This window comes from Sciurus vulgaris, assembly GCF_902686455.1.
Source record: "Sciurus vulgaris genome assembly, chromosome: 3".
Classification (NCBI taxonomy): Eukaryota; Metazoa; Chordata; class Mammalia; order Rodentia; family Sciuridae; genus Sciurus; species Sciurus vulgaris.
Genome location: NC_136463.1, coordinates 130,204,594 through 130,230,709, shown reverse-complemented (window position 1 = coordinate 130,230,709; position 26,116 = coordinate 130,204,594). Strand labels below are relative to the sequence as shown.

The window sequence follows — 26,116 nt, the reverse complement described above, 5'->3', positions numbered from 1 at the left end:
GTGGCAGAGTCTCACCCACCTAGACCAAGCCCCTTCTTCTCTGGAAGAACATAGGATTTGCCAGAAAGCCACCTTTACCTTTCATCCTTTCATCATTCATTTAATTTACCTCTGGATATATTTTTTAGTAAGCGGGTGTTGAACATTCTGCAGAAAAACTTGTTGGCTCCTTGGTTTCCTCTTTGGCAGATCTGTGCGTATTTAACTCCCAGGTGCAAAATTAGCCGTGTGGTTTGAGCAGAGCACTCTGCTGTACTCAGCTTGCTCACTACACAGCCTCTCATGAGCATGGAGACTTTCCTTATTGTCTCACACTGCCTTCCATACCCTGAAATGGTCAGAACACCCACCGAATATCTTAGGGGAATGACTGTCTTTAAAGTTCCTAAGGGAATTTTGGTTAAAATTTTGAAAACTCTCTGCCACCCACTGAGTTCTGATTTCCCAGTCTTTAATAGCCATGTAGGTCTGTTCATTGGACAGCTTAAAACTACTCAAAGGAAATTCAGCTAAATTGTGTTTTTCCAAAGTGGGGGGGCGTACCTTTGACTTCTCCTCTGGCTTTTTCCAAACATCTGCTTGCAGTGGAATGAACTGAGGACAGGCAAGGCCCTGTGAGGCAGGCCTGTCTCCTATCCCCTTGAGTCCAGGATTCTAATCACTGCTCAAGATTCGAGATGATTCAGGAATAACAGGCCTGGGTCCCAGCCTTCATCCTTTCCATTTTCATCATGGTTTATAGAATAATTGTAAATGGTCAAATTGGTTAGGGGTTCTAGAAAGCCAAACACAGTGGGAGTGGTGTTAACTGCATAGATTTTATATTTCCACAGACCTGGGTTAGACTCCCAGGCTGTTATATACTAGCTGAGTGACCTTGAAAAAGTCATTTGACATCTCAGAGCATCATATCCTTTACCTGTAAAATAGGAATTGTGGTAACTACCTGTATGATCTGTGTGAGGATGAAGTAAAACAATGTATGCCAAGAATTTAGCATAGTGCCTGAAACTACTGTGTATTGGACTACAGATTATAATTCACGGTGCTTTGAAATGTGTACTGTAATAGATTATCTTATCAATTTTCTGTTACTTCTGTGCAAAGCACTGTGCTGAGTGATAGGGTGACTCAAAAAAGTTTCAGGACCTTTCCTAAAAAAATTTGTAACTTAATTGCAAATTGAGAAAACAACACAGAAACTCATTTTAAAAAGCAATGTGGTAGCTGTGTGTTCCCAGTGAAGTCAAGTCCAAGCCTGAGACTGATGCTGCTGCCTTAGGTAATGACCTGTGGGCCACACCTGAACCAAGTAGATAGTTTATGAAATAGCATTCAGCACATACCTGACAAATAGATATTGACTCACCCTGTGCCAGGCACTGTGCTGGGTGACAGGTCTTTCTATCTTCCTGGGGTTTAAGAAGCATTCAGGATCTGTTTGAAGTATTCCATAGGAATTAACCCTTACCATTCAGCAAAAGGCATTAGTCCCATTTGACAAATGAAGAAACTAAGCACAACAAGGTTAAATAACTTGTCCAAGGCCATATAAGTTATATGTAGGAGAACTGGATCAGAATGTACCAAAGTGATTTCAGGGCCTGGTGACCTCACACTTTCCACTCTCTTGCAGCAGCTGGTATTAAAAGGGACCCTTTCATACCTCTAGTCTGGCTCCTTACTCCTCTTTACCATGGGTGGTATGATTGGGGCTTACTCTTTCCTTTCCTCTCAGCACTTAAGACTTGAGGAGGAACTGAAGAGTCCCTGTGGGTGTGAGTTAGGCCATTCACTGAGCAAAGCACGTCATCGGTTACTATATTTTAGCCAATTACACTTTTTAAAAAATAAAAATTACTAACACTTCCATGCATTAAAAATATCTGCTGTAAGGGACGTTTACTTCATAATCTAATAAAACAGATTTTTAACCTAAAAGCTATTGTGGGCTTTGAAGTATTATTTAAATTGTCCTAGACACAGATTACTTATAAAATTGAACTGTCACTTTCTAGCAGAATGCAAATTAATATGCTCTCTTGATTTCCACACTTGAGCATAAATCCTCTTACATAAAACACTGTGAAATTTGGAGGGCTACACTCTCTATGCCTCTTGTAGTACAAGGCAAAGAACACAAACTGTCAGTAATAACCAAATGGAAGAAGAATGCTGACTCAGAGCCTAACATCACTTCCTTTCTTAGTTCTTCCACTGTCAGAGAGATAATTTGAAAGAGAGAAAAAAAAAAGAAAGAAAGAAAGAAAGAAAAACTGCCTCCTATTTGCAAAGGGAAAACATCATAAAAAGAGAAAAATGGCTGCCAAAATAGTTGCAGCACATAAATTTTTTTAAAGGATGGATGCAGTTCTTCCTTATGCTTCTTACAGAACCTAGACCACCACCAGCACACAGAGCACACAGCACACTACTAGAACAGGGGCTAAGTTTTGTTATGGTTAGCAAATGACATACAAAAACCAAAATTGGTCCCTTGAAGTTGAAATCAAGAGTCCTCATCAGCAGTCTCCCGCACAGGGGAGTCCACACATGTGTATGCTGGAGGCAATCCTGCGAGAGGCACATGCTTTCCCAAGAGCTGTGTTGAACAATGACGGATTATAAAATCTTAGTGTGATGTATTGAAACATCTCTCTCACACACACACACACACACTCATGCATGCGTGCGCACACGCTCGCGCTTGTGAAAAACACTGCCAAAGTCCCTCAAAGCCAAAGTTTAAAAGAACACGAGTTATGGACACAGTAACACTCATTTCAAAATCACTCCGTTTATGAATCCATTCCTCAACTCTTTTATCGCTTTGGCACATATTTAGGAAATAACCGAGAAAGAGAAACATGAAGCTAGAGACAGAAAAAGTAATTATAAAACAAAGCCACCCACCTTACTTTGAGGGTCAAGAAGTACAATGGCCTTCTTTTGTAGCATCAGTGTGTTAAGTGATCATGCATCTATTTAAAAGAAAAAGGAAAATTCTGTAAATAAATAAAAACAGCATCTCAGTCCTTCTTAATGCAAGTCTTAACCAAAATAAATAAATTAATTAAAAATTAAAAATAAATAAAAACATTATACTCTGGCTCCCTCGTACATGGCAGAAAGCAGAGTCCTCCAGTCCTCCTGTTTTGCAAATCTAAAGGAAACCAAAAAACAACTGCAAGAGGAGTTGTTCTGGCAAGAGGAAAGGACCTCGAAACACCTTATGCCCTCCTGGGTCCCTCCCAACGCCTTCAGTTGTGGGCTGTAGAAGCTGGCCCTGCTCAACACCAATGTCACCATCGGCTGTTTAAATGGCACAAAAGTACACTTAGAAATGAGAGGAAAGTGACTGACACGGATCTGCTGAGCCAGCCCCACTGCCACGAGAAGAGCCTTAAATGCCCACACAAGGAGAATAAAAAGAAAAGCACATTTTGCAATAGAATAAATTCTTTTTTTTTTTTTTTTTTTTTATTGAGACCGCTGAAAGTCACATGACCCTGAATGTAGCTTTTTAGGAAAGCAACCAAAATGGTAAAGAAAGGAGTGGGGCTGCCTCCTTCCTCCCGCAGCCTCTCAGCCGCGTGTCCGCATTCTTCTGGGCGCATCTGTGGAGCTATTAAGTGGGATAATCCCTCTGGCCTTTGATACATTTCTGGACATGATTATTTCATTACTCGCAGTATATCAGTAGGATCATAATAAAAAGGACTTCTGACAACCTGCCAAGAGTTTTGTGGCCTTGTAAACACAAAAGTGCTCTAATAAAATTTTATTAAGTGTTAAAAAGTCATAAAAAGTGAAATAACATAAACTACAAAATTTACTGTCCTCAGCAAATGCTGAAAATATCGTCCACAGTAAAATTAAATTAGCATGTAATAGACAGAGAAGCAGTGTGGAGTGGATTTAAAAGAGGATCCAGGGAAAATGACACTGTAACCCAATCAGGGTCACGGGGATTTAATTCGGATTTTTCCCACTAAATGTGAATAAATGTGCTGATTACAGACAAGAGCTCGGGGGTTACCGGAGTCTCACACATTGTCAATACTTTGGAAGAAATAATATATTGCAGATTGTAATGAGCGCAGGGAGACGCGCGAGCGTCTGGGGGGAGGCGACGAAGGAAAGCGTGTCCACTAGGGCGCGCTGCGAGACCGGGAATCCCCGCCAGGGTGCCCACACCGCCCGGAGCCGCGCACGCCTAGCCCTCGCCCCCTCGAAATCATATTTACAGTGAGAGGTATCCCCCCGCTCCTGTGACATTTTCTGCAAATCGGAAGAAAATGAAGTGTAAGTCTAGCTTTGCCGCAGGCAGCCCTCGACTCCCGCTTTCAGAATGGGAGCCCTGGAGAGGGATGCGCTGTCCGCGGCGATGCTAAATCCCCAGGGAACGCACTGCCCCCTCCCAGGCAAGCGCCCGGGGACTAGCCGCCCCGCCCCGAAAGGACGAAGAACTAGCGAGGCCTACGTCCAGTTCTGCGCTGGGCGCGGGTGCGCTCGGATTGCCGCGAGTCATCCGCCCCGTCGCGGGTTCAAGTGCGTTCCCGCCCTAGACACCACCGCTCTGCGAGTGAGTTCTTCCCTGCCCAGCCCCGTTCCCGGGTTCAGAGTGCCCCACTACCCTGGGGACCTCTCCCCGCCTCCCCGCCGCGCTGGGCCGCCCGCTCGGGTCTCGAATCCCGGCGCCAAGGCGCGCCGCGCTGCCACAGTCGAGACCCCACTCCTCCTCCGCCGGGGCCCACGCCTGAGGGTCTCCTCCGAGCCCAGCGTAGAAGTTCCGCCGGGAAAAGAAGTCTGGCTTCCTCTCCACCCTGCTCCAAGTGGACTCAGGAATCGGCAGGAAGTGGCTCGAGCTGCGCCTCTGCCGACCGCCCTTGCTTTACTCGAGAAATGCAGCTTCCACCCAAGTCTTGTCTCCCCCTTCCCCCGAAAGCCCCGCGCAGGTTTGTAAAGAGGGGAGCGAGGTCTGATAAATATTCGTCTTCCAGGGAGTAAAATGTTGGTGACGGCGCGCAAGAAAGATGGGTTCTTTTTAGCTAGAAAGAATCTACGTGCTACGTCCTGTTTTGCCGTTCCAAAATGATGCTCTCGCTGCCCTGCGGAGACCGTATCGCTGTGTTAATTCCAAGTTAGTGAAATGGGAAATCAGTTGGCAGTGGCGTGTTTCGTGGCATCATTTTTCCTTAGGAGTGTCTAAGATTTTAAGTTTGTTTTAAGCAAGGTTTTAATTAGCCATATTTTGCCATAAAGTAAACTTTTAAAGTAAGTCTGTTACTAAAGCCTAGAAGAGGTAAGTTAAAGTTACCATATACTGTACAATCCTCCAGATTCCTGTAGAGGCATGCATAGGTTACTAAGGCGAGGACGTCTTGCATTCTTAATTTTCCAAATGGCAAGGGCATTTGATTTTAAGGTAGCAAGGTTAATGTTCAAGGGCAAATGGAGCCTCTGAGGGTCTCTTGATGAATAATGTTAAATACTTCAAGCATGAAATAAATATGATTTACGGTACAAATTATACCCCATGTTTTAGACTTCTTTAGTTATAAGTTATATGAGAAAGATTATTAACAATTCTTAAATGACAATGTTTATTTTCATTTGCAAAGTACATTTAATTTGAAATAGGCTGGAATAGCGGGGTTAAAAAAGCAAACAAGTCAACTTAAAAGTGGTTTGGTATTTACTATGAAAGGCTTTGAGAGATCATCAAAACAGAATTTAAAAGAATGGATATAAATAATAAAATTCTATTTTGACCCAATGTTCCTGCCCCCCAGGGAAGGGACAGATGACACTCAGGACTTGCCTTTGAGCCAGTCCCTGCAGACAGCAATTGTAAATGTGGTAGGTCAGCATTGCCTTTGAAAATGCAGGGCAAGTATGTTTATGGTAGTGCAGAAACAAAAATTTTTACTACCTAGGATTTCCTCAGTAGTTCAGACTAAAAGTTTTGCATTTTAAAATTTATGATAAACATTTCTTCACTGATTTATGAAGTTCAGAAGGAAACTTTGTACTTGTATTATTTTGTTCTGTGTTCACATTTCAGATTGAAGGTCATCTGTCCTTTGAAAAAGTATTTTCATAAATATTAAAACATTACAATCAATTATTTGTACCCCTTCAGCTACACATATGATTGCTGTAGTCTTTTAAAAAATTTTAAATAAGATTAATATAACCCCATTCAAATTTAATGGAGGGAAGAGGATTTCTAAGCCTGTAAATGCAGTCTATGTAAAATAGTGAGAGCAAACATTTTTCTAAAGCAACCTGGAAATTTATACATTTTAAATGAATATGAGAACATATTGTAAAGTACTTTTCTTACATCATTCCTTTTCCTTCCAAAAAATAAGAAATTCAGAGACTGTTTTCCATCCTATACTAGTGCAATCATCAGATTTTTTAAAAAATCATAATAAATGGTTCTGTTAAGATAGTGACTAACTTTTAAGACATTACGAAGAAAATAGAAGAATGTTCTCAATATATATGTTTGAGGGACTTGAAAAAGTGAGAAGTTTGTAGACACATTGTGCTACTGAAATCTGTGAACATTAAAATGACCAAGTAATTCTATAATTATATCTAAGTAGCAGAAATATTTTTTCCAACTGCTTTTTAAACTTTGAAAATTTTATGTTTTAATTAGTGGCTTTCTTTTAAATCTTGTAATTGTTTAATCATCTATATGCCAAAAATTATTGAAGTTTGTTCCATTGACCTTCTGCATTAAAAAAGTGAAAAATATTTTATATTGATTGTCTTTTGATATACACGGAATAAATTTGAACATGTGCCTTGTTGGACTAAAACACAATCCAAGTCCATTTCTCTTTCTAAAACTTGGCATTGATCCTGGTCTCACTTTTTATATTACACAAATTACTACTGAAATCAATTTGGTTATGACAATTTGTAGGAAAAATTTTAAAAGACAGTGCAAATTTTACCCAAAAGAAAATATACAAGGTACAAAGTACCTAATAGCTTAAGTTCTATCAGGGGATTTCACCTTTGGATTATAATTTTAAAGTTAGTTTTGCACTCAGAAAGGATTTTCTCTTTATTTATGAATATCTAAATTTATCTACCCTGCAACTTGAAAATCCAACAACCAAATGCCCAATTTATGTATTTTTAAGGTGACTAAAGTTAAGAATATGAGAAGCAGGTTGGCTTTATGGAAGCAAGCAAATAATTCAATATTGTATTTTAAAATATAAACTTAATTTTAGTTTATGACAGAAATCTTGTGGCCCCTCATCAGTTTAACTTGTAAAAACTACCTTTTCCACATTAGAAGTTCATATTTAAGTTTCCTTGACTGCAAAATCACTCTAAAACAGAGTGTTTTATGTGAAGGACCATTTCATGTGTTGGTTCCATCGATTACATATGAATGTATAAAAATCTTGTTTAAAGACTAGTAAAAGTAAGGAAATTCCAAGTCAAGCTGGCTAATTCCATTCATAATTCATCCCGAGTGCCTGACTTAGGAAACTTGCAAACAGTTTATAGCTATACATACAAAATAAGTTTGCTTGCTTTGTAAGCGGGAAACAGTTCACTTTGACCTCCTTGCTCAGAGAAGCTTAACTTGATAAAACTATGGAATGTGGGTTAAACTTTTTGGTTTCCCAGGAATTTTCCAATCTCAACCCTTTATGAATTTTCACTTTTTCAAAATGTAAACACACAAAGACAACTTTTTGTTCTGAGGTGGGATTGGCTTTCTTCCAACCATTGCCTTCCCCCTATGTATTGGTCCCATCATCCTTCAGAGTGCTGGGGGAACAGAGGCCCAACAATGAGAAAAAAGAACATGTGCTATTTCTCTGCCCCCTTCATCATACTCACTGCCCTTTACTTTGAGAAATTTAATACTGACACATGGTTCAAACTGCTACATCCACAGTCCTAAGGACTTTTGAGAATTAGCAAGAAACCCATGTAGACTTTGGATTCTGAGCTGGGAAAAGCAATTGGGGAATCCCATGCCTCAATACCAGGGACACTTACAGGCTAGCTTCCAGATCTTAAGCAATCCATCTGCTCATTTTCCAAAGCTGCTCTGGAGGCTCATGCATTCCCTTAGTTTTGATCTTCAGGAAGACTTTAAAACATTTTCATGGAGTTTCTTAAACGTTGTGAGGAATCGTAATTTTAAACCAGACTAATTTTAAGGGTGAAAACTGGCCCAGAGAGAGTCTTTACATTGTAACTTCAATCTGCTGGGAACTCTAGCGACTTTTATATAGATCTTGAAACTGTGGGTTTCTGGTGGAAAAGGTTACCATCTACTTGGAGTAGCTGTCGTCAGGACCAGGTAATATCCACCAAACACGCTTCATTAAACTGGAACAAACGTGACACCGAATGACTGGCTCCCTGTTTTCCTGAATGTAGGTCATTTTGTGTCCTTACAATTTAACGTTTGAAGGGATTTCCTGTCTTTGAAGTATAGCAGTTTGTCACCTGTGTGGCTAACCTCCTTACAAGTTAGGGCTCTGTTCCTACTTTGAAAAACTCAGTGACTCCATGTTCCCTGGCTGAGTTTCCCGGCCCGCTGGATGCAGACTGCAGCTGTGGGATTTTCTTAACAAGTTAGTGCCTGCAGAGCCCCTGTTCCAAGCTTCATTCCTCTAGGTCAGAGAGCCTAAAAGAAAAGCCTGGAGCCATCCACTCACCTGGTGAAGCCATAAAGAAGTAAGCTTTCATAATGAGAGGCCATATATCAAAATTCATAGCTTTCTAGAACCGGAGTAACTGGTGCTCAGGCATTACGCTCTCATGCCAGAGCATAGCACAGTGACTGGTGCCAAATGTGCCACAGTGGGTGAAACCCATCTAAGTAGTAAAGTAATCGGTGTCCTTGTAAAAACATGGTATGATTTCTACTTAAGAATTCATACCACTTCATCATCTTTTGTGATATGAACCCTACAATTAAATGCTTCTAGTAAAATGTATTTGAAAGAAAATATCTGTCATAAAGTGTATTAGGAGACAACTGTGAATTGTTTCTAAGAATGATAGGTATGCTTACTTTATCAAATGATATAATTGCATGCAGAGTTCTTTGTAAACCATAGCACACCCTACAGATGAAACCCATTGCAGGTATTTTAAAAACTCTGACTCTACCACACCCACCAACTAATCCTTGTGTTTCTATTGCAAAGATCTAACTTGCCTTCTTGGAGAAACTTTCCAATTGTTTGAAAGTCTGAGCACAAGTCAGCCATCTTTGCAATACGATCAAGAGTGTCTCCATCTAATTTGAAAGTAAACATTTAGAAGTTTATTAACTTTAAGGGCTTTCTTTTCAGAGAACTGGGCGTGTGTACGTGAAATTAAGACATTCTGATAAGTTGTGCTGGGGATATAGCTCAGTGATAAATGCTTGTTTTGTATGCTCAAGGCCCTGGATTATTCAATCTCCAACAATGGGTTAAAATAAAAAAAGGAAGAAAAGAGGAATATTCTGAAAATTGAGTGAAAAAATAGATTTCAATCCAATTCTGGTTTAAGATCATGAGCAAATAAGAAACTAGGCAGAAAATTAAATGTGTCAAATGAAGGCATATTGGCCTAAATTCTGTTTGTAATTCTTTCACAATAACTTGGAAGGCAACTTTGATGCCTGTGCATTTCCTTTTTGTGGGATATTAATCACTTTGTCCCACTTAATTTCTCTGGAAGAAATTGTAACCTTGGTAACAGACTCAGCCCTCCTGAGTTGTGTATGGACACCTTGCAGGCTGCTTTCTGGCCAGTGGCAGTCAATCTTCTGGAGAAAATGCCTTTAGCCACATCTTCACAAAGCATCCATCCCAAGGGCATACCACCTGTGTTCCAGAAGTGACCACACTATGTCCAGCCTAGAGGATAGACTCCACACTTACACATTTGTCTCAGGTTTCTGAGGGACCCTGTTTCTAGTCTGCTTTTAGCAACTGTAAGCCAACTTTAAGTATCAGAATGGATTCTCTAGCTACCAAATGAAAATCCTAACTTCAGTTACATGCTCCCACACCTTCCATACGGGTTAAATGTTCTAGTTATTCCTTTGCTGCATCACAAATGATATGAGCACAGGACAGGTGGGAGCAGGGCACCGAGGAACAGCTGACATCTCCACAGACTCCAAGCACTTAGAATCACTTTGAAGTTACCCAGCTGCTCTTTTTTTTTTTTTTTTTAATTGTCTTCAGTGAAACTCCAAAAACCCCATAATACCTACCTCAAAAGCATCAGGAGTATTTTAATTGGGTAATAACCATACATATTTTTCTTCTGATAAATTAAAAGGAATTAAGAATGAAATTTTATGATGATTATAAACTGTATTACTGACCCAAGGGACAAAAACAATTTTGAAAAATATGTCCTATGTATTTGGCAGGAATATGAATTTAGACTTTTAAACCATTCATCTTAAAAGCTCAAGCATCTTATTAAAGCTTTGAAAATAATATTCTCATGATACTAACAGGATAACTTATAATCATGATTGATATTATATCATCAATATTGCAGCAGGCTGTATGCCAAGTATAGAAACTGACTTAGTCTTTGCCTGTGGGGCTTATAATAAAAATAAAAAATGTGGAAAATGGTAAAAGATTTGGTATTGGAGAATTTTTTTCCCTTTCTTTTTCAATTAAAATTACTAACATTGAGAAGAAAAAGTGATTTTTGGAAATGGTGGAAGCCAGGCAAATTGGACTTTTTCTACTACATATTGTGGGAGGATCTGATCAAAAACTTTAATAACTAGCTGCTGTTTGAGGACCAGTTCCACTTACATGAATGTGAATCATCAGTTGAGGGTAACCCAGGGAGCTTAGCCTAGCTGAGGCCAGGTACCTGTGTGGAATACAGCTTGGAGCACAAGAGTTTTTTCTAGCTTCTGGTCATGTTCATCAATGATCAGTTAACTCTGGTAACACTTTTTGACTCAATTGAAAAATGACAATTGGCAAATTGTCCCATTGGAAAATGGGAAATCAGCAAAGATAGGGTGGGTAAAAATGGACACGCTAAGTGGAGGGGCAGCCTGAGTTGGCATTTTACTCAGGCTCATATCAGCAAAGTCCTAGCACTTCCCAAACACTTAATTGCATGTTAGCAAAATCAAGCCCCTTACAGTATGTATTTAACTGTGAGTAATTTGTTCCAGTTAAGTCTTAGTACTTGTTAGCAGGGCCTACCTCTGTTAAGACGAAAGAGAGCATACCCAGATTTATGACCTCTGCCCCCAGGTCTAGGGTTAGTTCTAGCTTCACTTTATGACTTGTGAAAAGTTACTTAATAGGTCTGTGCCTCAGTTTCCTTGTTTGTGGAATGAAGACAGTAATGAATGCGTCTTACACAATTTCTACAAAATACCTAGAACACACTTTGCAGTCAGTAAATTTCTGATACTGGAGTTGCAGGAGATAAACAAGACTGAATCTTTGTTCTCACAGTTTTGCGTCACCTAGAATTTTAGAGAGTGGTCAAAAAGAGAGAGCATCTGAATGCATAGCTGCAATATTTGAATCTTGTTCACATTCAGAAATAGCCTTGAACTCAAACATGAGCTTTTAGTGCTAGCTGACCTTCCCTCCTCCTGTCATCACCTGAAGGAAAATATTTTCCTGTAGCAAAATAGAACTTAATTCCTTTCACTTGGAGTGATAACCTTTACCAGACAAGTTAGGTTAAAAACTGACCCACGGCCCTGAGGTAGGCAATTTCCATGAGATAAGGGGAAAGACTTGCTAATTCATTTTGGGACCTGTGGGGAATGTAAGAATGGCAAAGCATGTGGAGTTTTTCCTAATTTGTATTTTCAAAAAATCCTTCTGGGAAGTGACTTTTATATGCCAAGATTCATTCCGTGATTAGTTTTTATGGCCAAGTTATAACCTCTTGAATATAGGACCTGGAGTAGAAATGCTCACACCCGTGCATCTAGAGCTGTGTGATTGGCATCCCCTTCATGCTGTGGCTCATGCACAAAATAAACGTGGAATGATTTTTGCAAAGTTTTGGCAGAGGGGACCTGCTATAACTTCTATGTCGAGCACACTGTAACATCTGATGAGCTACTCCATCTAAATCAGCAATGTGTAGCCCATTCACTGTTGTCTCTTTCAACAAGGCCTTAGTAAAACATCATCAAATTTTCACTGAAAACACACTGTACTTTCATACCTGAGATTTTGAACTGGAGGCAAGAGATGACACACTGGCTTTGTTGATCCATTTCTTTAGCCCTGTCAGCTAGTGAAGAGACACTAGAGAAAGATGTGAGTGAAGTCCTCTTGACTGAATCTGCTCATAATATTATCAATATCAGAAAGAAAGGGGAGCGGGGACAGAGAAGGGAGGGATGGGGGTGGCAAACTATGATAGCTTACTCTAGAGATAGAACTTTTCTCGTATATTCTGAATTCAAACCGATAATAGTGATATTTGTGTCACACAGTTGACCAAATTTCACTGAATTTTGTTTATCTGTTACTAATGGGTATTCTTATAGCAGATACCTAATTTCAGACTAGATTTGAAATTTGCTCTTAAATTTTGAATATTCTGCTTTTGTTCTTTACAAATGTCCAACAATCTTCCACATTTTCTGTTTCTTTCTTTTCTTTTCTTAACTTGGTCAATCAACTACCTTTAGCCAGATAGTACCTCTCAGCCTTAGTTTTTCCCCTGACTTTCCCTGCTGACCCACATGGGCCCAGATGTTCTCATGCATAAAGTGAGATTCTTTATGGAACCACTGGAGGGCTAGAGTGTGAGTGTCCACTCAGTGATCTGAACCCAAATTAATTGGTACATTTTGCGATCACCTTGTGTGTTCTCACCCCTCCTCCAGGTGGGTGGAGGGGTGGGATGTGGGGATCCTCATTAACAAGGAGAGGATATTCTACTTGGGGTAATAAAATCTCAGGTTATTCAAGAAGGTAGACCATAAAGAGCTAAAGTGTGTGGTGTATACCTTAGTGCTTTAGATCAAAGGAGAGTGTTTGTGAAGACAGAAGGTTGCAGAAGGGTTCGCCAGCGGAAGTGGCCTGCACCTGGATTTGTGAAGGGTGAGTAGCTTTGACTGGATGAAAGAACCTTGTCATTACGGGCTACACGGTGGGGGAAATGCCAAGGCAGGGATGGCTCAGTGTTCCTAGAATTGTAAGGTACCCAAGAGATGACTTCATTTCTCCCCTATATGCTTCCAATTTGTTTGTTTTGGGGTTTGTCCCTCGGTTGGCTAGTTCTTACAGGGACAGATTGGATGGTCTGCACACACTGAGATCTTCTTTTTTACTTTTTGTCTTTTCTTAAATCTGGTTAAAATGGTATTTTGATCCTGCCATTTGCTTAAAACCCCACAGTGGCTCCTCAAGCGATCCTGAAGATTGCTTGCCAGAATTTCAAGATCTAATACCCTTTCTCTTAGTCCTTCTTGCTTCTCTAGACCAGCTTCAACCACCTGGAACCTACTGTGGCTATTTAGTTCCTATAAGCCCAGCGGCCACTTTCTCTCTTGCTTGTGGCCCTGCACGTAAAGCCTAGGTCTCGGTTTAAACACATCCACAGGGAGACCAGGTGAGGCTCCACAGACATTTCCTTTCACAGTTCCCTTCAAGAAATATTTTCCCCAAGATATGAACTATGATTATCCATCTTGGGTTCAAATAATTATCTTAAGATACTTAGATTTGCCCATAAATTAATTACACCTTTATTTTTTACTTTATTTTGTAGAGCGATTTTAGATTCACAGCAAGATTGAACAGAAGGTACTGAGGTTTCCCATATGCTCCCTTCTGCACACATACAGCCTGCCCCATGATCAACCTGCCCAGCCAGCATGGTACATTTGCTACAACTGGTGAACCTACACTGATACATTGTCATCATCCCTAAGTTCACCCTTTACATGAACCATGACTCATATCCATCATAGTATCATGTAGAGTAGTTCAACAGTCCTTTTAAAAATTCTCTGTGCTCTGCCTCGTCATCCCTCCTTCCCCACTCAACCTCTCTGGAAATCACTCATCTCTTCTATATCTTCAGAGTTTTACCTTCTCCAGAATGTCATACAGTTAATATCATACAGTAGGAAGCCTTTCAGATTGACTTTTTCCACTAACTTAGTAATATGAGCTTAAATTTCCTCCATGTCTCTTCATGGCTTCATAACACACTTATTAATTGATTAATAATATCCCACTATCTGGAGGTACCACGGTTCATTTTATCCATTTACCTACTGAAAGACAGCTTCATTGCTCCCAAGTTTTGGGAATTATGAATAAAGCTGCTATATGTACCATGTGCGGCTTTTTATTTGGACACATTTTATCTTAATTACTTACTTGATATCTCTCTTTACCATAAGAGTAAAAACTCTTTGCAACTAGAAACTATGTTTGTCTTGATTACAAGTGACAAGCAGAGCACCTGACCCTGCATTCATTTAATCATTCTTCATTCATTCATTCAAAGCACTCCTAATGTGCCCTACAACAGGCAGCAAAAGCAAACAAAAACTCTGTCCTGGTTGTGGAGATTAACACTAAAATGAACTAAAATAAAAGATGTGGTATTTTATAGTATAGCTATAAATGCATAGAAGAAAACTAAAATAAGGAAAGAGGAAAGAAAGCATCAGGTGCAGGGAGAACTTTAGATAGGCAGAGAGGCCTCAATAAGATGGTGACATTTTTAACAAAGAATTGAGGAAGAGAAGGGCAAGTCGTTCAAAGAGCTGGAGAAAAGCAGTCAGGTCCAGGAAACTACAAGTGCAAAGGCCCAACTGGTGTGATTCAGGGACATGAAGAAGGTCAGCAGGGCTGGAGCACAGAGAGCAGGGGCAGGGGAGAAGAATCTTGATCCTGCACATAAGGAATTGATGGTAGCAGGACTGCCTCTCTTATTATTTAGTGTGTGCACTTTAGACTGGAAGATCCCAACAGACAGATCAGGCTGTGTTCTTTTCTGCTCTAAAGACTATGTTAAATAATAATTTTAAATGACAATTTTAGTGATTTAAAACAATGATAGTAATTCAACATGGAACAAAGCTCAGCCACCATGAGTTTGTTGAGTGAAAGGATCTCAACACCAAGTGCCACCCTGGGAGCTTATGTGAAAGCCACCTGTGACTCAGGGAGCACATGATCTTATGTGGTGTCCTTGCAGGAGACTTAAACATGGAGGTGGAAGAACATAGAAGTAGGTAACTTTGATTGCCAAAGAATCTTTTTTTAGAATATTCCTCTGTAGAGGAAGTTAGGGGATGAATGATTGATAGCAACAACATAGAAGATAGTTGTGGTTTCGTGGGTGTTTGTTGTTTTTAATCCAGTTATTCAGGGAACCTTGTTCTTTGGCTGCCATAGACAGCTGCAAGATGGTTGGACTTAAGATTTTTCACCTTACAAGGTGTACCCACAACACCGTTCTGTTTCTCTCTTTCAGTACAGTACTCAATAAATTACATTGTCTATAAAATAGGCTTTGTGTTAGATGATTTTGCTCAACCATAAGCCAAAATAAGCACATTTAAGGCAAGTGAGGCTGAACTATGACATTCAGTAGATTAGGCGTATTACGTGCCTCTTTGACTTGATATTTTCAACTCATGATGGGTTTATTGAGATGAAACCCTATCATAAGTCAAAGAGCATCTGTATTAGTATAATTAGCAATGAAAGTAACCAATTCATTAGGTGACATTTAGCACCGTTCATAGTTACCTCATGCACAGGGAAAGAGTATTAGACATGCCAGAAAGGGGACTCAAGTGGAAGGAATTCCTTTATTGAAATACCTCCTCATAGCTACAGACAGACTCCAGAGTTCATAACTGGTGTGGGCTCCTCAAATCCCTTCTGTGCAGGACATCTGGCCCAGGCTAACGGTGTGGAACATCACTCAGCACGGCCAAGGGCGCCCTGGGCCGCGCATGCTCCATCAGCACACACCACACACCAGCTTTCCTTCTCTCAACACTTGGCTCCCAGCCAGTTGCAGACTGCATGAGTGGAGCCTCCTGAGAAAAAGGTGCACACACACACACACACAAAAAAAAAAAAAAAAAAAGAAAAGAACAAAGAAAACAAAAAAAAAGGGCTAGACCAACAACACTACCTTCAAAACTGATTGTGAGAACAGCTTTCCAGACTAGGACTTGGTTTGAGCTCCATTTTCCAAAGAAAATCAAATCTTCATTATGTTTGTCTAGAATCTAGGCATAGCACATGACATTATCCAGAAAGTATAAATTCACTCGAGAAATGCATGTTAACATACATAAAGCTATTGGTGCCCATGAACATAATAGCAAGCAAGAAATATGAAAAGACACACTATCTTGGAAGATAGTGTGTTAGTGTCTCACTTCTGACCTGTGGTTCAAAGACAGAGTGTGAGGCACTGATTGCCTATCAAGATAGTGCTATGGGGCTGGGGGTATAGCTCAGTTGGTAGAATGCCTGCCTCGCAAGCACAAGGCCCTGGGTTCAATTCCCAACACCAAAAAATAAAAATAAAAGATAGTGCTACCTTCTTGGCAGGCGATTGAAGTTTTGGGCCTTCCCTTCTTTCCTCTAATCTCCAGCATTATTTTGTCATTGTTAGTGGAGGAGACAAGCCTCAGTTTGGTCTGAAATCCTATGACATCTAGAGCTACATGATCAAAGGCCATTGTAGGAATTTGGGTTGATGCCAGCCAAGTTCAGGCTGTGCTTCAAATGGGTCCTCTATGTGCCCTTTAGGCATGGGCAAGGGCTTACTGGGTTTGATCTTGAACTGTGCACGTTTGGGGAGTCTCTGCTCCCTTCAGTTGATAAGCCCTGCTTGGCAGAGCTCTGCTTTAATGAACGTGGCCCTCGGGTCGGTTCCATTTCCCATGTTTCAGCACCTCACTGGGTGTAACTTTATCTTTCCATTTCCCACGCATGATGGATCTGAAACAGTGCAGGTGAAGATTGTCTTTGACCCAACAGCTGGATTACTTCCAAGTTTCAAAACCACAGAAGAAAAGTCCAAAATCTCAGCTCTTCTTATCACTACCATTTTATGGCACAGCCACAGTGGGTGAGATGTTAATATGGTTAGTCACAGTTCCGGTAAAATAGTGGTTACTTAAAAGTTCATTCCTCTATTAATTGGAAGGTTAGAAGCACTGGAAATAAATAGCAGATGGTAGTTGGGGTAACAGAAAGATGTCTCTCAAAAGCTTGGAAATAGGGCAAGTGGTTGACCTCTGAACATTTAGTTAAATAAATGCATAATTGAAGGAGATGAAGAGTTTCTGGACCCTTTGGAAAAAGTGATTCAGAAGAAGTCTGGGTATAGCCCAAGACTACAAGGAACACAAGTTCTGCAATGCTTCTCAAATCAGTTTGGGACAATCTTTTATAGTCACGATGCCATTTAGCTATGCCTACATTTGCATTATTTAAAACATTTTTTTTTAAACCATGGAGCTCCATAGCCACCCATTTTTTTCTCCCTCTTTAAGCCATCTTACTAGCAGACTAAAGAACTGATTTGCAAAACATACCAGCTCTTGGAATACAGCTTGGCTCAAGCTAATGAAAGTATGTGACCTTGCACTGGAACACAAAGTAAGTAATCAGAGAGGGAGGATTTTGTGACTGATCTGGAATTGCCCAAGAGTTGGGGGTACTCCAGTCACCAGAGACTGAGAAGGGGTGTGTGTGTGTGTGTGTGTGTGTGTGTGTGTGTGTGTGTGAGAGAGAGAGAGAGATAGAGAGAGAGAGACTTGGAATGTCCTCTCATCTGTCCCATAAATTGCAGAGAACACCCTCCAATACTATATTCACTCTCCCTTTGCAGGTTTCTGAATATTGATGCAGTTTCTTGGATAATATGATACCAAGAAGTTGTGACCATGGATGGGAGGAAAGGTATTCTACACTCTGGAACAGGATATCCACCACCACAGATAGCCAACATCTTGCATTGGCCATCAGTTTCTTGTGAATTGACTAGATAGAGTAGGACCATCTCTGAATATCCTGAAAAATGCCTGGGTCTTGCTTTTCACAAGATTGTCATCTTAGGCTGGGCTCAATTTCTCCATTCATATATTGGGGATACTAATACATCATGGGAATGCTGTAAGTATTAAACAAGATAATATGTGCTTCGTGCATATCACATCATAAGCATTCCACAGATCTATTTAGTATTCAATTGTGTTTCCATTATGATTCTTTTATGATACCATTATTGAGTAAAATAAGGATTACTTAATCATAAGCACTCTGAAATTAGCTAGTATGTAACTAACAGGAGGGTGGCATATACAGAGGGGAAACATCAGAAAAAGGGATGATTCAGGTCTTGGAAAGGACAGAGCAACATTTTATCACAGTACTCAAAATGGCACGCAATTTAAAAATGATGAATTGTGTACTTCTGGAAATTTCTATGTAATATTTTTGCACTGTAATTGACTACAGGTAACTGAAACAGTGGAAAGCAAATCTGTGGATAAGTGAGGGACTGCTATACTCTGAATCCACCCATAAACTTGGTGGTTTACCACCCTGAGTGAGGAAATAATGACTGATTACAATACTAATCTTGATCTCATTGATTTCCTTCCATTTGGTTGGCATAAAGTGTTCACAGTCAACAGCAGAAATGTTGCTTTTCCTACCAGAATCACTACTGCTAGGAGACCCAGATCTTTGGGCATAAGTGAAGACTCAGGACCCTATGGATTGAAAAAATATACTAGTCTTAAACCAGGACCCATAACCTTGTATTTGCCTTAGACTCTGAGTTTGAGAGTAGTCACATGCAAATTGCTACTAGATTTAAGTACACATGTTATAATCTATCAAAAGATAGACTACTAGGACTAACTTTTAGAAGAAAATGATGGAGGACTCACAGTTGGGTAGGGATTTTCTGTGGACCTGAGTAGGTAGATGCTATAAAGATTTGGTTTTAAGATTCTAGAATAAAAGGGAAAATCTGAAAACAGAATCAAAGACGTCTGTCAAAAAGAAAATCATTAAGCTACGTTCAACAGATTGAAATCTAACTACACACATAAAGACTATTCTGAGGATAAAGAAATTGTGGTACATATATACAATGGAATATTACTCAACCTTAAAGAAGAATGAAATTATGGCATTTGCAGGTAAATAGACAGAGCTGGAGACTATCATGCTAAGTGAAGTAAGCCAAACCCCAAAGTACTGAAGTCTGAATGTTTTCTCTGATAAGCCCCCATATGGGGGTGGGGAGTGAAGGGACTTTGGATTGTGTGGAGGGGAGTGGGGGGAGGGGGATGGGAAGGATGGTGGAATGAAACATATTATTACCCAGTATTCATGTATGATTACACTACCAGTGTGATTCTGCACCATGTTCAGCCGGAAGAAGAAGTTTTGCTCCTTTTGTGTACAGTGTGTCTAAATGTATTCTACTGTCATGTATAACTAATTTTGAAAAATAAAAAAATTTAATTAAAAGAAAGAATATTCAGAGTTCTAATTTTCTTCTGACTATGACTTTGGGTGACACTACCCAAGTCATAGCTTCCTCTTCTTGAAGTGAGTTTAATAGTGCATCTTCAACCCCACATGATATCGTAAAGGTAACATGAGTGATAGACATGAAAAGTATAAGGCCTATTCAGGGGCAAAATTTCTATCTCTTTCACTAAGCCTTGAGCTCCTAGACAGGTAACTTGTACTACCCAGAGTGCCCAGGCCGGCATTTCTCTTAAGTGAATAAATAGGTTAATTCTTCACTAGGTGGTTCTGAGAAAGAGCGATGCCCCTGGAGGTTCTGAGTAGCTCCAATGGGAGAAATCATGTTCTGTTGGGGAACCCCCGTTTAACAGAGCATTCGAGTGAGAAGCACACCCCTAAGAAGCTATTGCTTTCTGTGGCGAAAGAAAGAATGGAATCAAGATTGGCAGCAGAAAGAGTTCAAGGATTCCTGTCCAGGTCTTTATGCTGACAGAAACTTGCCAGGAAAGGCCCCAGCTCTCTGATGCTGTGAACGCCTGTCTGCGTGAGGCACGGCAGAGTCTGGAGGAATGGGTTTGGCTCTGTGCTCAGTGCGGCCAGCCCAGGGTGATGGATGGCTTGGTGTGCTGTTTATCTAGTGCAGGTTGGTATTTCACCTCTGTTTTCATTAGACTGATGGTAAGGTAATAATTCTTTCCTCTGGCTGAAAAATCTGTCTTGAGCCGTTTGTTGATCTTGAACGGGCACTTCAGGTACACAAAGTCACCCTAAAGGAGATTGTGAATGAAAACTTAAATAATGTGGGTCGGCATCATGGAACTCCAGCAGCACTGGGCATTCGCTGGACCTGCTGTGGTTATTATTCCTTAAGCCTAAGGAATTGCACAAAGTAACTGCATGCATAGGAAACAAAAAGAGATGGTCACACTTGATTTCTCTGGAAACATTCAAGCTTCTATCTTAAATGAAATCAAAGCAGTGCAGTTTTCATAAAGTGCTTTCATGAAGCAGTGTGTTGCAGTGGGAAATGTTCCAGCCTGCACCTCAGAAATCTCCACGGTGATTCTCTCTCTGGGAAAATCTCTTATGGTCTCTGAGCCTCAGTCTCTTCATCTCTCATATACATTAATATGAGATACAATAACATACATATACAATAACATATGCATTAGTTTGAGTTGAAAGCACTGCTCAAGATAGCATAGCCATTAGTTTTTCTCCAAGTCTAGTAGGAACACCTGAGAAGAATGATGGGCTTGTGGCATTAAGAAGATGTAGCTCATGGGTCCTCTCTCTTTCCACCCTCTTAAATGAGGAACACAGAAGTAAAGAGAAAGTTGAGGGTTCATTAGACACCAGTCAAGAGAGAAATCTCTCCACAACCCATGAGACAGATCCATCAAAGCCATTTTCTAGGTATGTGACCTGATGGGCATGTGAGAGACCTTCCACTCACAGGGCCCAAATGCCTGCTGCATCTCATTTATTCAATAGAAGGTCACCATCAGAAAAGATAACTTCTAGGACTGCTGGTCCTAATTCTTAGGACTTCCATTATGAGTGAGGGTCCCTCCCTTCCCATCAACCTATGGGGATCAGCCATCCATCCTTTCTGTTCCATAGATCTCATGTCTGAGAAATGGTTCTCATTAAATATAACTAGGAATATATGAATATATGTCCTGATTGGTTCCTGACATTCCATTTTATGCATTTTGTGCCAGTATTATGGCACTTCCATTAACCCTCAGGGTGTCTGGGTTTGGACAATAAACTATATAATGCCCCAAACACAACATTAATTTTTCTGTAGGCACCTCCCTACTGCCAAGGAACACTTCCTGTATACCACCTTACTACCCTAACCGTTGTTGTCTTGTCCTATACAACAAAGGATTTACCTATTATTTACTTATTATTTTTACTTTATAATGGTCTCATATTTAGGAAGCCCTTAAAAGGTTAGCATCAGATGATAGCATTTTTTCAGCAGAAATATGCCATCTAATATATAGAATTTTAAATGTTCTAGTAGCCACAGGAAAAAAATGACAGAGAAACAAATGATATTAATTTTAATAATATATTGTATTTAACCCAGCATTTCTACAATATTATCATTTCAACCTGTAATCAGTATAAAAATAATGAGATGCTTTGCAAACTTGTTTACATATAAAGTCTTCAAATACAGTGTGCATCTCATAGGTAGAGCATATTTCTATCTGTAGAAACCATGTTACAGTGCTCAATAGCCACATGTGGCTGCTGGCTGTCCAATTGAGCAGGGCAGTTTTATAACATCAATATCAAATCTCACCGTGGCCACAAATAAAAATAAACCCAATGTCCTGGCTGGATTTATTCATAGCTTTTAATCCCTCACTAACACAAATAGCACAAACTTAAAGAAGATAGAAATAAAGATTCTGTAAAGATCTGTGTTCTATCTGAAGAAGTTTTCATATACTTGAAAGCCAAACATGTTGATAACGGCAGGCCCACCCTATACCTCATAACCATACCATGATGTAGTGTTGGAAAAATAAATATTTTTACCTGTGAATACAGTAAAAGCATTTTGTGCTCTACAGGTTGGCTACAGATTCCATTATCCCTGAGGTCAACTTGTGATAATGCAGTTACAAGACGATCAGAACCAATTGTTCTGTCACCAAGGATATGGTCAAGGCGAACCCTCACACATAATGTCACCTATGATAATTTTTTTCTTACTGAAATAACTGAGTTTGATTTGTCTACAGCATATTATCATTGTCGAGCCCAGACAAAATGATGGCATTGGGGTAACAGACCCGTCAGTGACTACCATTAGGAGCAACAATATCTGGGTCTCAATCTTTCTATCTATGAAATGGCAGTGATAATAATTAAGACTAAGGTCTTAGCACAAGGATATGAGCAATCTCTTCTCATCTTTCTGAATCCCAGTTTAGCATAGTGCTTGTGATTACAGAAGTAATTTTTCAATCTCCCGAAGTGTTCAAGAGAGAGGGCCATCCGGTGAGTCACTTATTCTTTATTCTCCTTAGTGGGTTACTCAGAGTTTGTGACAAGAACATTACTAATTGCCTAGCCGGTGCCAGGGGCACTGCAGAGTCGTTGAGGAAGTCACTGTTAGTTACAACCCGTATACAAGCCGATTACTCTCCAGAGGCAGCATGCCATCCTGGGAGAATTCAGGGCTGGTGCCTCAAAGTTCTTCCACAGACGAGGTGCGCAGCCTGGGGCAACCTATTTTAACTGCAGCCTCCTCAGCCATGAACAATGAGAGCAGCAATCCTCACTGCTTTGGAACAGAGTTGTGTTTATTAATTAGTTTGTATTTCAAAGTGCTTCACAACTGGGAAGTTTCACTATTGAATTAAGGAAATTTTCCTTTCATTTTATCCCCCACCACATTAGGATGAAAAGAAACTGTGCTCACTGAGGCTATAAGAAAAATGGAAGGGAGTCAGGCAAAAAAGCTAAGAAACCTGACTGCTAAGGTAGTGGCTCATTTCCCTGACTGTAAGACGGCACCCATTAGAGGGAGCTTTGTAAATTAGGTCTCTTAAAGGGCAACCAAACTTGCTCTCTGAAGAATTGCATTTGTTTTAGACTTAATTTTTATGATCCCCTCAAGAAAAAAGAACAAGAAAATGAACAAAATCACACTGTGATGGGGGATTTGAAAATGAGAAGTGGCATAAACAATATCATGTTTTCTTACTAGGAAAATAGTTTGGACCCGGTAGTATCCCAACCTTGAGACTCCCAACCTCTTTGTCCTTTTCTTAGCTTATCTCTGAAGGGCCACCAGTTTTCTCCTACTGAGTGATCCATTATCATCTAAAGATTGTGGAGAGAGAGAGAGAGAAATTCATTCATATCCTCCTTGTGGTTCACTGTCTACTCAGTTTTTGTTTCTTATTCCATACTTTGCATGCAGCTGCCTGGCCAGACTACTTCTCTGCCTCCTTTGCCTCTGACTGGGGTCATGTGACAAGTTTCACCAATGGAAAGTGAACGGAAGTAGGATTTCTGAGAAGTGATTGTGCCTTCTCCACTACCTCCTAGGGCTGGAAATGATTCTGAAGACAGAGAGAAAGGCCAAGCCTCGAGAGAGAAGCCTGAAGCCTTTATCACCACATGGAGAAAGGGCTCTCACAGATAAGGCACATCTGCTTTGGATTGTTCTATGAGTGAGAAATAAACTTCTTTTGTGTTAAGTCACCAAAAATTTGAAGTTTATTTTTATAGCAGTTAATGTTACCCTAACAGATACACCGTCAAAGCTGAACCTCTTCCCCAAATTTCTCCTTATAATTGTCTTTTCCATGCCAGATCATATCGTTTTAGGATACTCAGGGTCATGCAGAACTTATCAGGTATTTAATTAATGCATATGGAAGGGAGGGAGGGAGGGTTAAATTGCTGTACATGCCTTTAAGGTGATTCACCTATTATCTCTTAGACTTTCAAACTCAACATGTTCATTCCCGCCCCTCCCTCACTTTCCCATTAACTGATGGAGAGAGGAAGAAAAGTCCTACTTTCTTCATAGTCTTCCAAAGGATGGACACACTGCCATGAGGGAAATTGCTGGTCAGAGGAAAGCAATTCCTTAGAGTAAGCAACTCACATATCATCACCCAAGAGAGCTGGGCCACCGCCAACATCTCCATCAGCAACTTGGAAGAGTTGTCTGTCTTCCCAATACAATAAAACTGGAGACATGAGTATCCAGAGCCCCAGCCAGCACAATTACACAAAGCCAAACCACATTATCACTTGTAGGTTGCAGGATTTATGGCCAACTAGGATGGAAAAGAAAGACAAGAGATACTTTACTTGTTCAAAGTCATCACTCACAAAAGACAAAACATATTAATAATAAAGAAGAGTTGGATATATTCTACTTTTTCTAATGAAAACCTTAACAATCAGAGCAGACACAAGCCAACATCTTAGAGAAAAGAAAAATGACAAAGATGGCTGGTTTGTTCCCATTCACAAAATATGCAATTGAATTCCTTTATTGTAGAAAATTTCCTTTCAAATGCACTGAGGCAGCACTCTATTTTGGCACTTTCCTGGATTTGGAAAAGAGCCTCTGATTTGGAGGAACAGAGGAGTAGGTTTATATTCTGCATTAAGCAGTAAGGCTAACATTGTTGTATCCCTAGGAACCTGTGAGTTTATGCCATGAGGCTGCTCTTTCCTGCTCGAATTCCCAGGAACCATCCTCTTTATCCAGCACAGCATTCTTAGGCTCTATTGGAGCTGTTCCTTAATTATCTCTGCTCCAGAGCATTCACCCTGTGAGTGCAGGGAGGACCCTTGCTGTCCCTGACTAGTGCTGGTGAATGGCGAGAGCTAGAAAACCGTGGAAGAGCCCTGATCAGTTCACAGTTTTATGTTATCAAAGTTCTTTACATCGACAATTTGATTGCCCAGTTTCCTTTCAGACAAGGAAAAGGTAAACCCGTGTGATTTTTATCAAATGTTTGTAAATTCTAAACTATTTAATACATGTTACGGAAACTAGTGTTTAACTGTTTTATCAATATCCAAATTCCAGCCTTAAAACTTCTGCAAGATAGAAAAGATTATTTGAGAGGCAAAGGAAGGTGCAATAGAAGCCTTCAAACACAGGATCCCTCCTTTAACTCTGTTAACGCTTGGACTAGCTCCCCAAACCTGAAAGTGAGTTTGTTTCCAGAGTACCTGAAACAGAGACCGCATTTTTTATGATGTTTGCCTTTTCACAGCAAAGTTTACCTAAGGGAGCTATATTTTCCCTGTATTTATTTTTAAATCATTTGGGTCTTCCAATAAAATAACATTCTCATTTTCTTCCCTCTTCCCAGATGAACACATTTATTGTTTTAATCCATGAAGTGTTCCACATGGACTGTGGTTGGTAGCTGGGACGCTCCAGAGTGGAGCACTTGGAAAAGAATGTTATTTGCATTTAGGAAAATACTTCTTTGGCGGAATGTCTAGCCGCTAAAATAATAACAGTTCATCAAAAACCAGTTATCCCAGATGCCCTTCCAAGAGTGGCAATCAGATTTCCTAGAGTTGAAGAAAAGTTTGAGGATTGTGGGAGGTGGAGAGCAGAGGACAGAAACCATGTTTGGAAGCAGGAAGTGGTTCAAGGAATTTGAGATCTGACACACAGAAAAAGGCGTGGGGACAAGGTTCTCTGTGTACATCCAATCTGAACTTAACCCAGGTTAGTGGAAAGTAAAGCCATTATCCAATGATCTGTGGTTGCCTCAAAAATGTGTTAGGAGTTGTAACCAGACAAGAGTGGGCACTGAGAAACCATCAGCACCTCTGACCTGAGTTGGGGTGGCACAGCTGCTGGCTGAGACCTGTCTGGAAGGGCCCTGTGTCACCTACAGTCAGGATGGGGTCTTGGCGGGAGAAGAAAGCAATCTTGCTCCAAGCACCTGAGTGGTAGGTGAGGGCTCCACCCCTGAGCTGCTTCTTCGACTCCCTTCTGGAGCAATAGACAGAGAAGTTCAGGAGGCTCAGTTCCTTGCATTAATACCTCTAAA

At 40.3% G+C, this 26,116-nt stretch overlaps 1 protein-coding gene and 1 long non-coding RNA gene across 6 annotated transcripts in view; one reads left to right on the top strand and one right to left on the bottom strand.

The window, feature by feature from the left end:
• The window catches only part of LOC306656701, a 70,875-nt gene extending 67,404 nt beyond the window's left edge, over nt 1-3,471 (bottom strand). For both annotated transcript variants that reach the window (XR_013762613.1, XR_013762614.1), the window contains exons 1-2: nt 3,106-3,471; nt 2,914-2,981 (exon numbers count right to left, since the gene is read on the bottom strand). This is a non-coding gene — a long non-coding RNA (uncharacterized lncRNA). The remainder of the gene's footprint in view (nt 1-2,913; nt 2,982-3,105) is intronic.
• A 373-nt stretch (nt 3,472-3,844) lies between these two features.
• On the top strand, nt 3,845-23,904 carry LOC306656698 (uncharacterized protein). 4 transcript variants are annotated; one of them, XM_079132215.1, is made up of 2 exons: nt 3,845-4,958; nt 23,628-23,894. In XM_079132215.1, the coding sequence occupies exons 1-2, from the start codon at nt 4,352-4,354 to the stop codon at nt 23,750-23,752; spliced, it is 732 nt and encodes a 243-aa protein (XP_078988341.1). In that variant the 5' UTR covers nt 3,845-4,351; the 3' UTR covers nt 23,753-23,894. The 4 variants fall into 4 exon arrangements, 2 of the variants coding, with proteins under 2 accessions (XP_078988341.1, XP_078988342.1); XM_079132216.1 differs by having other exon boundaries at nt 3,847-4,958; nt 23,500-23,895; XR_013762611.1 differs by lacking the exon at nt 3,845-4,958 and adding an exon at nt 19,796-20,190 and having other exon boundaries at nt 23,500-23,904.
• The last annotated feature ends 2,212 nt before the right edge of the window (nt 23,905-26,116 follow it).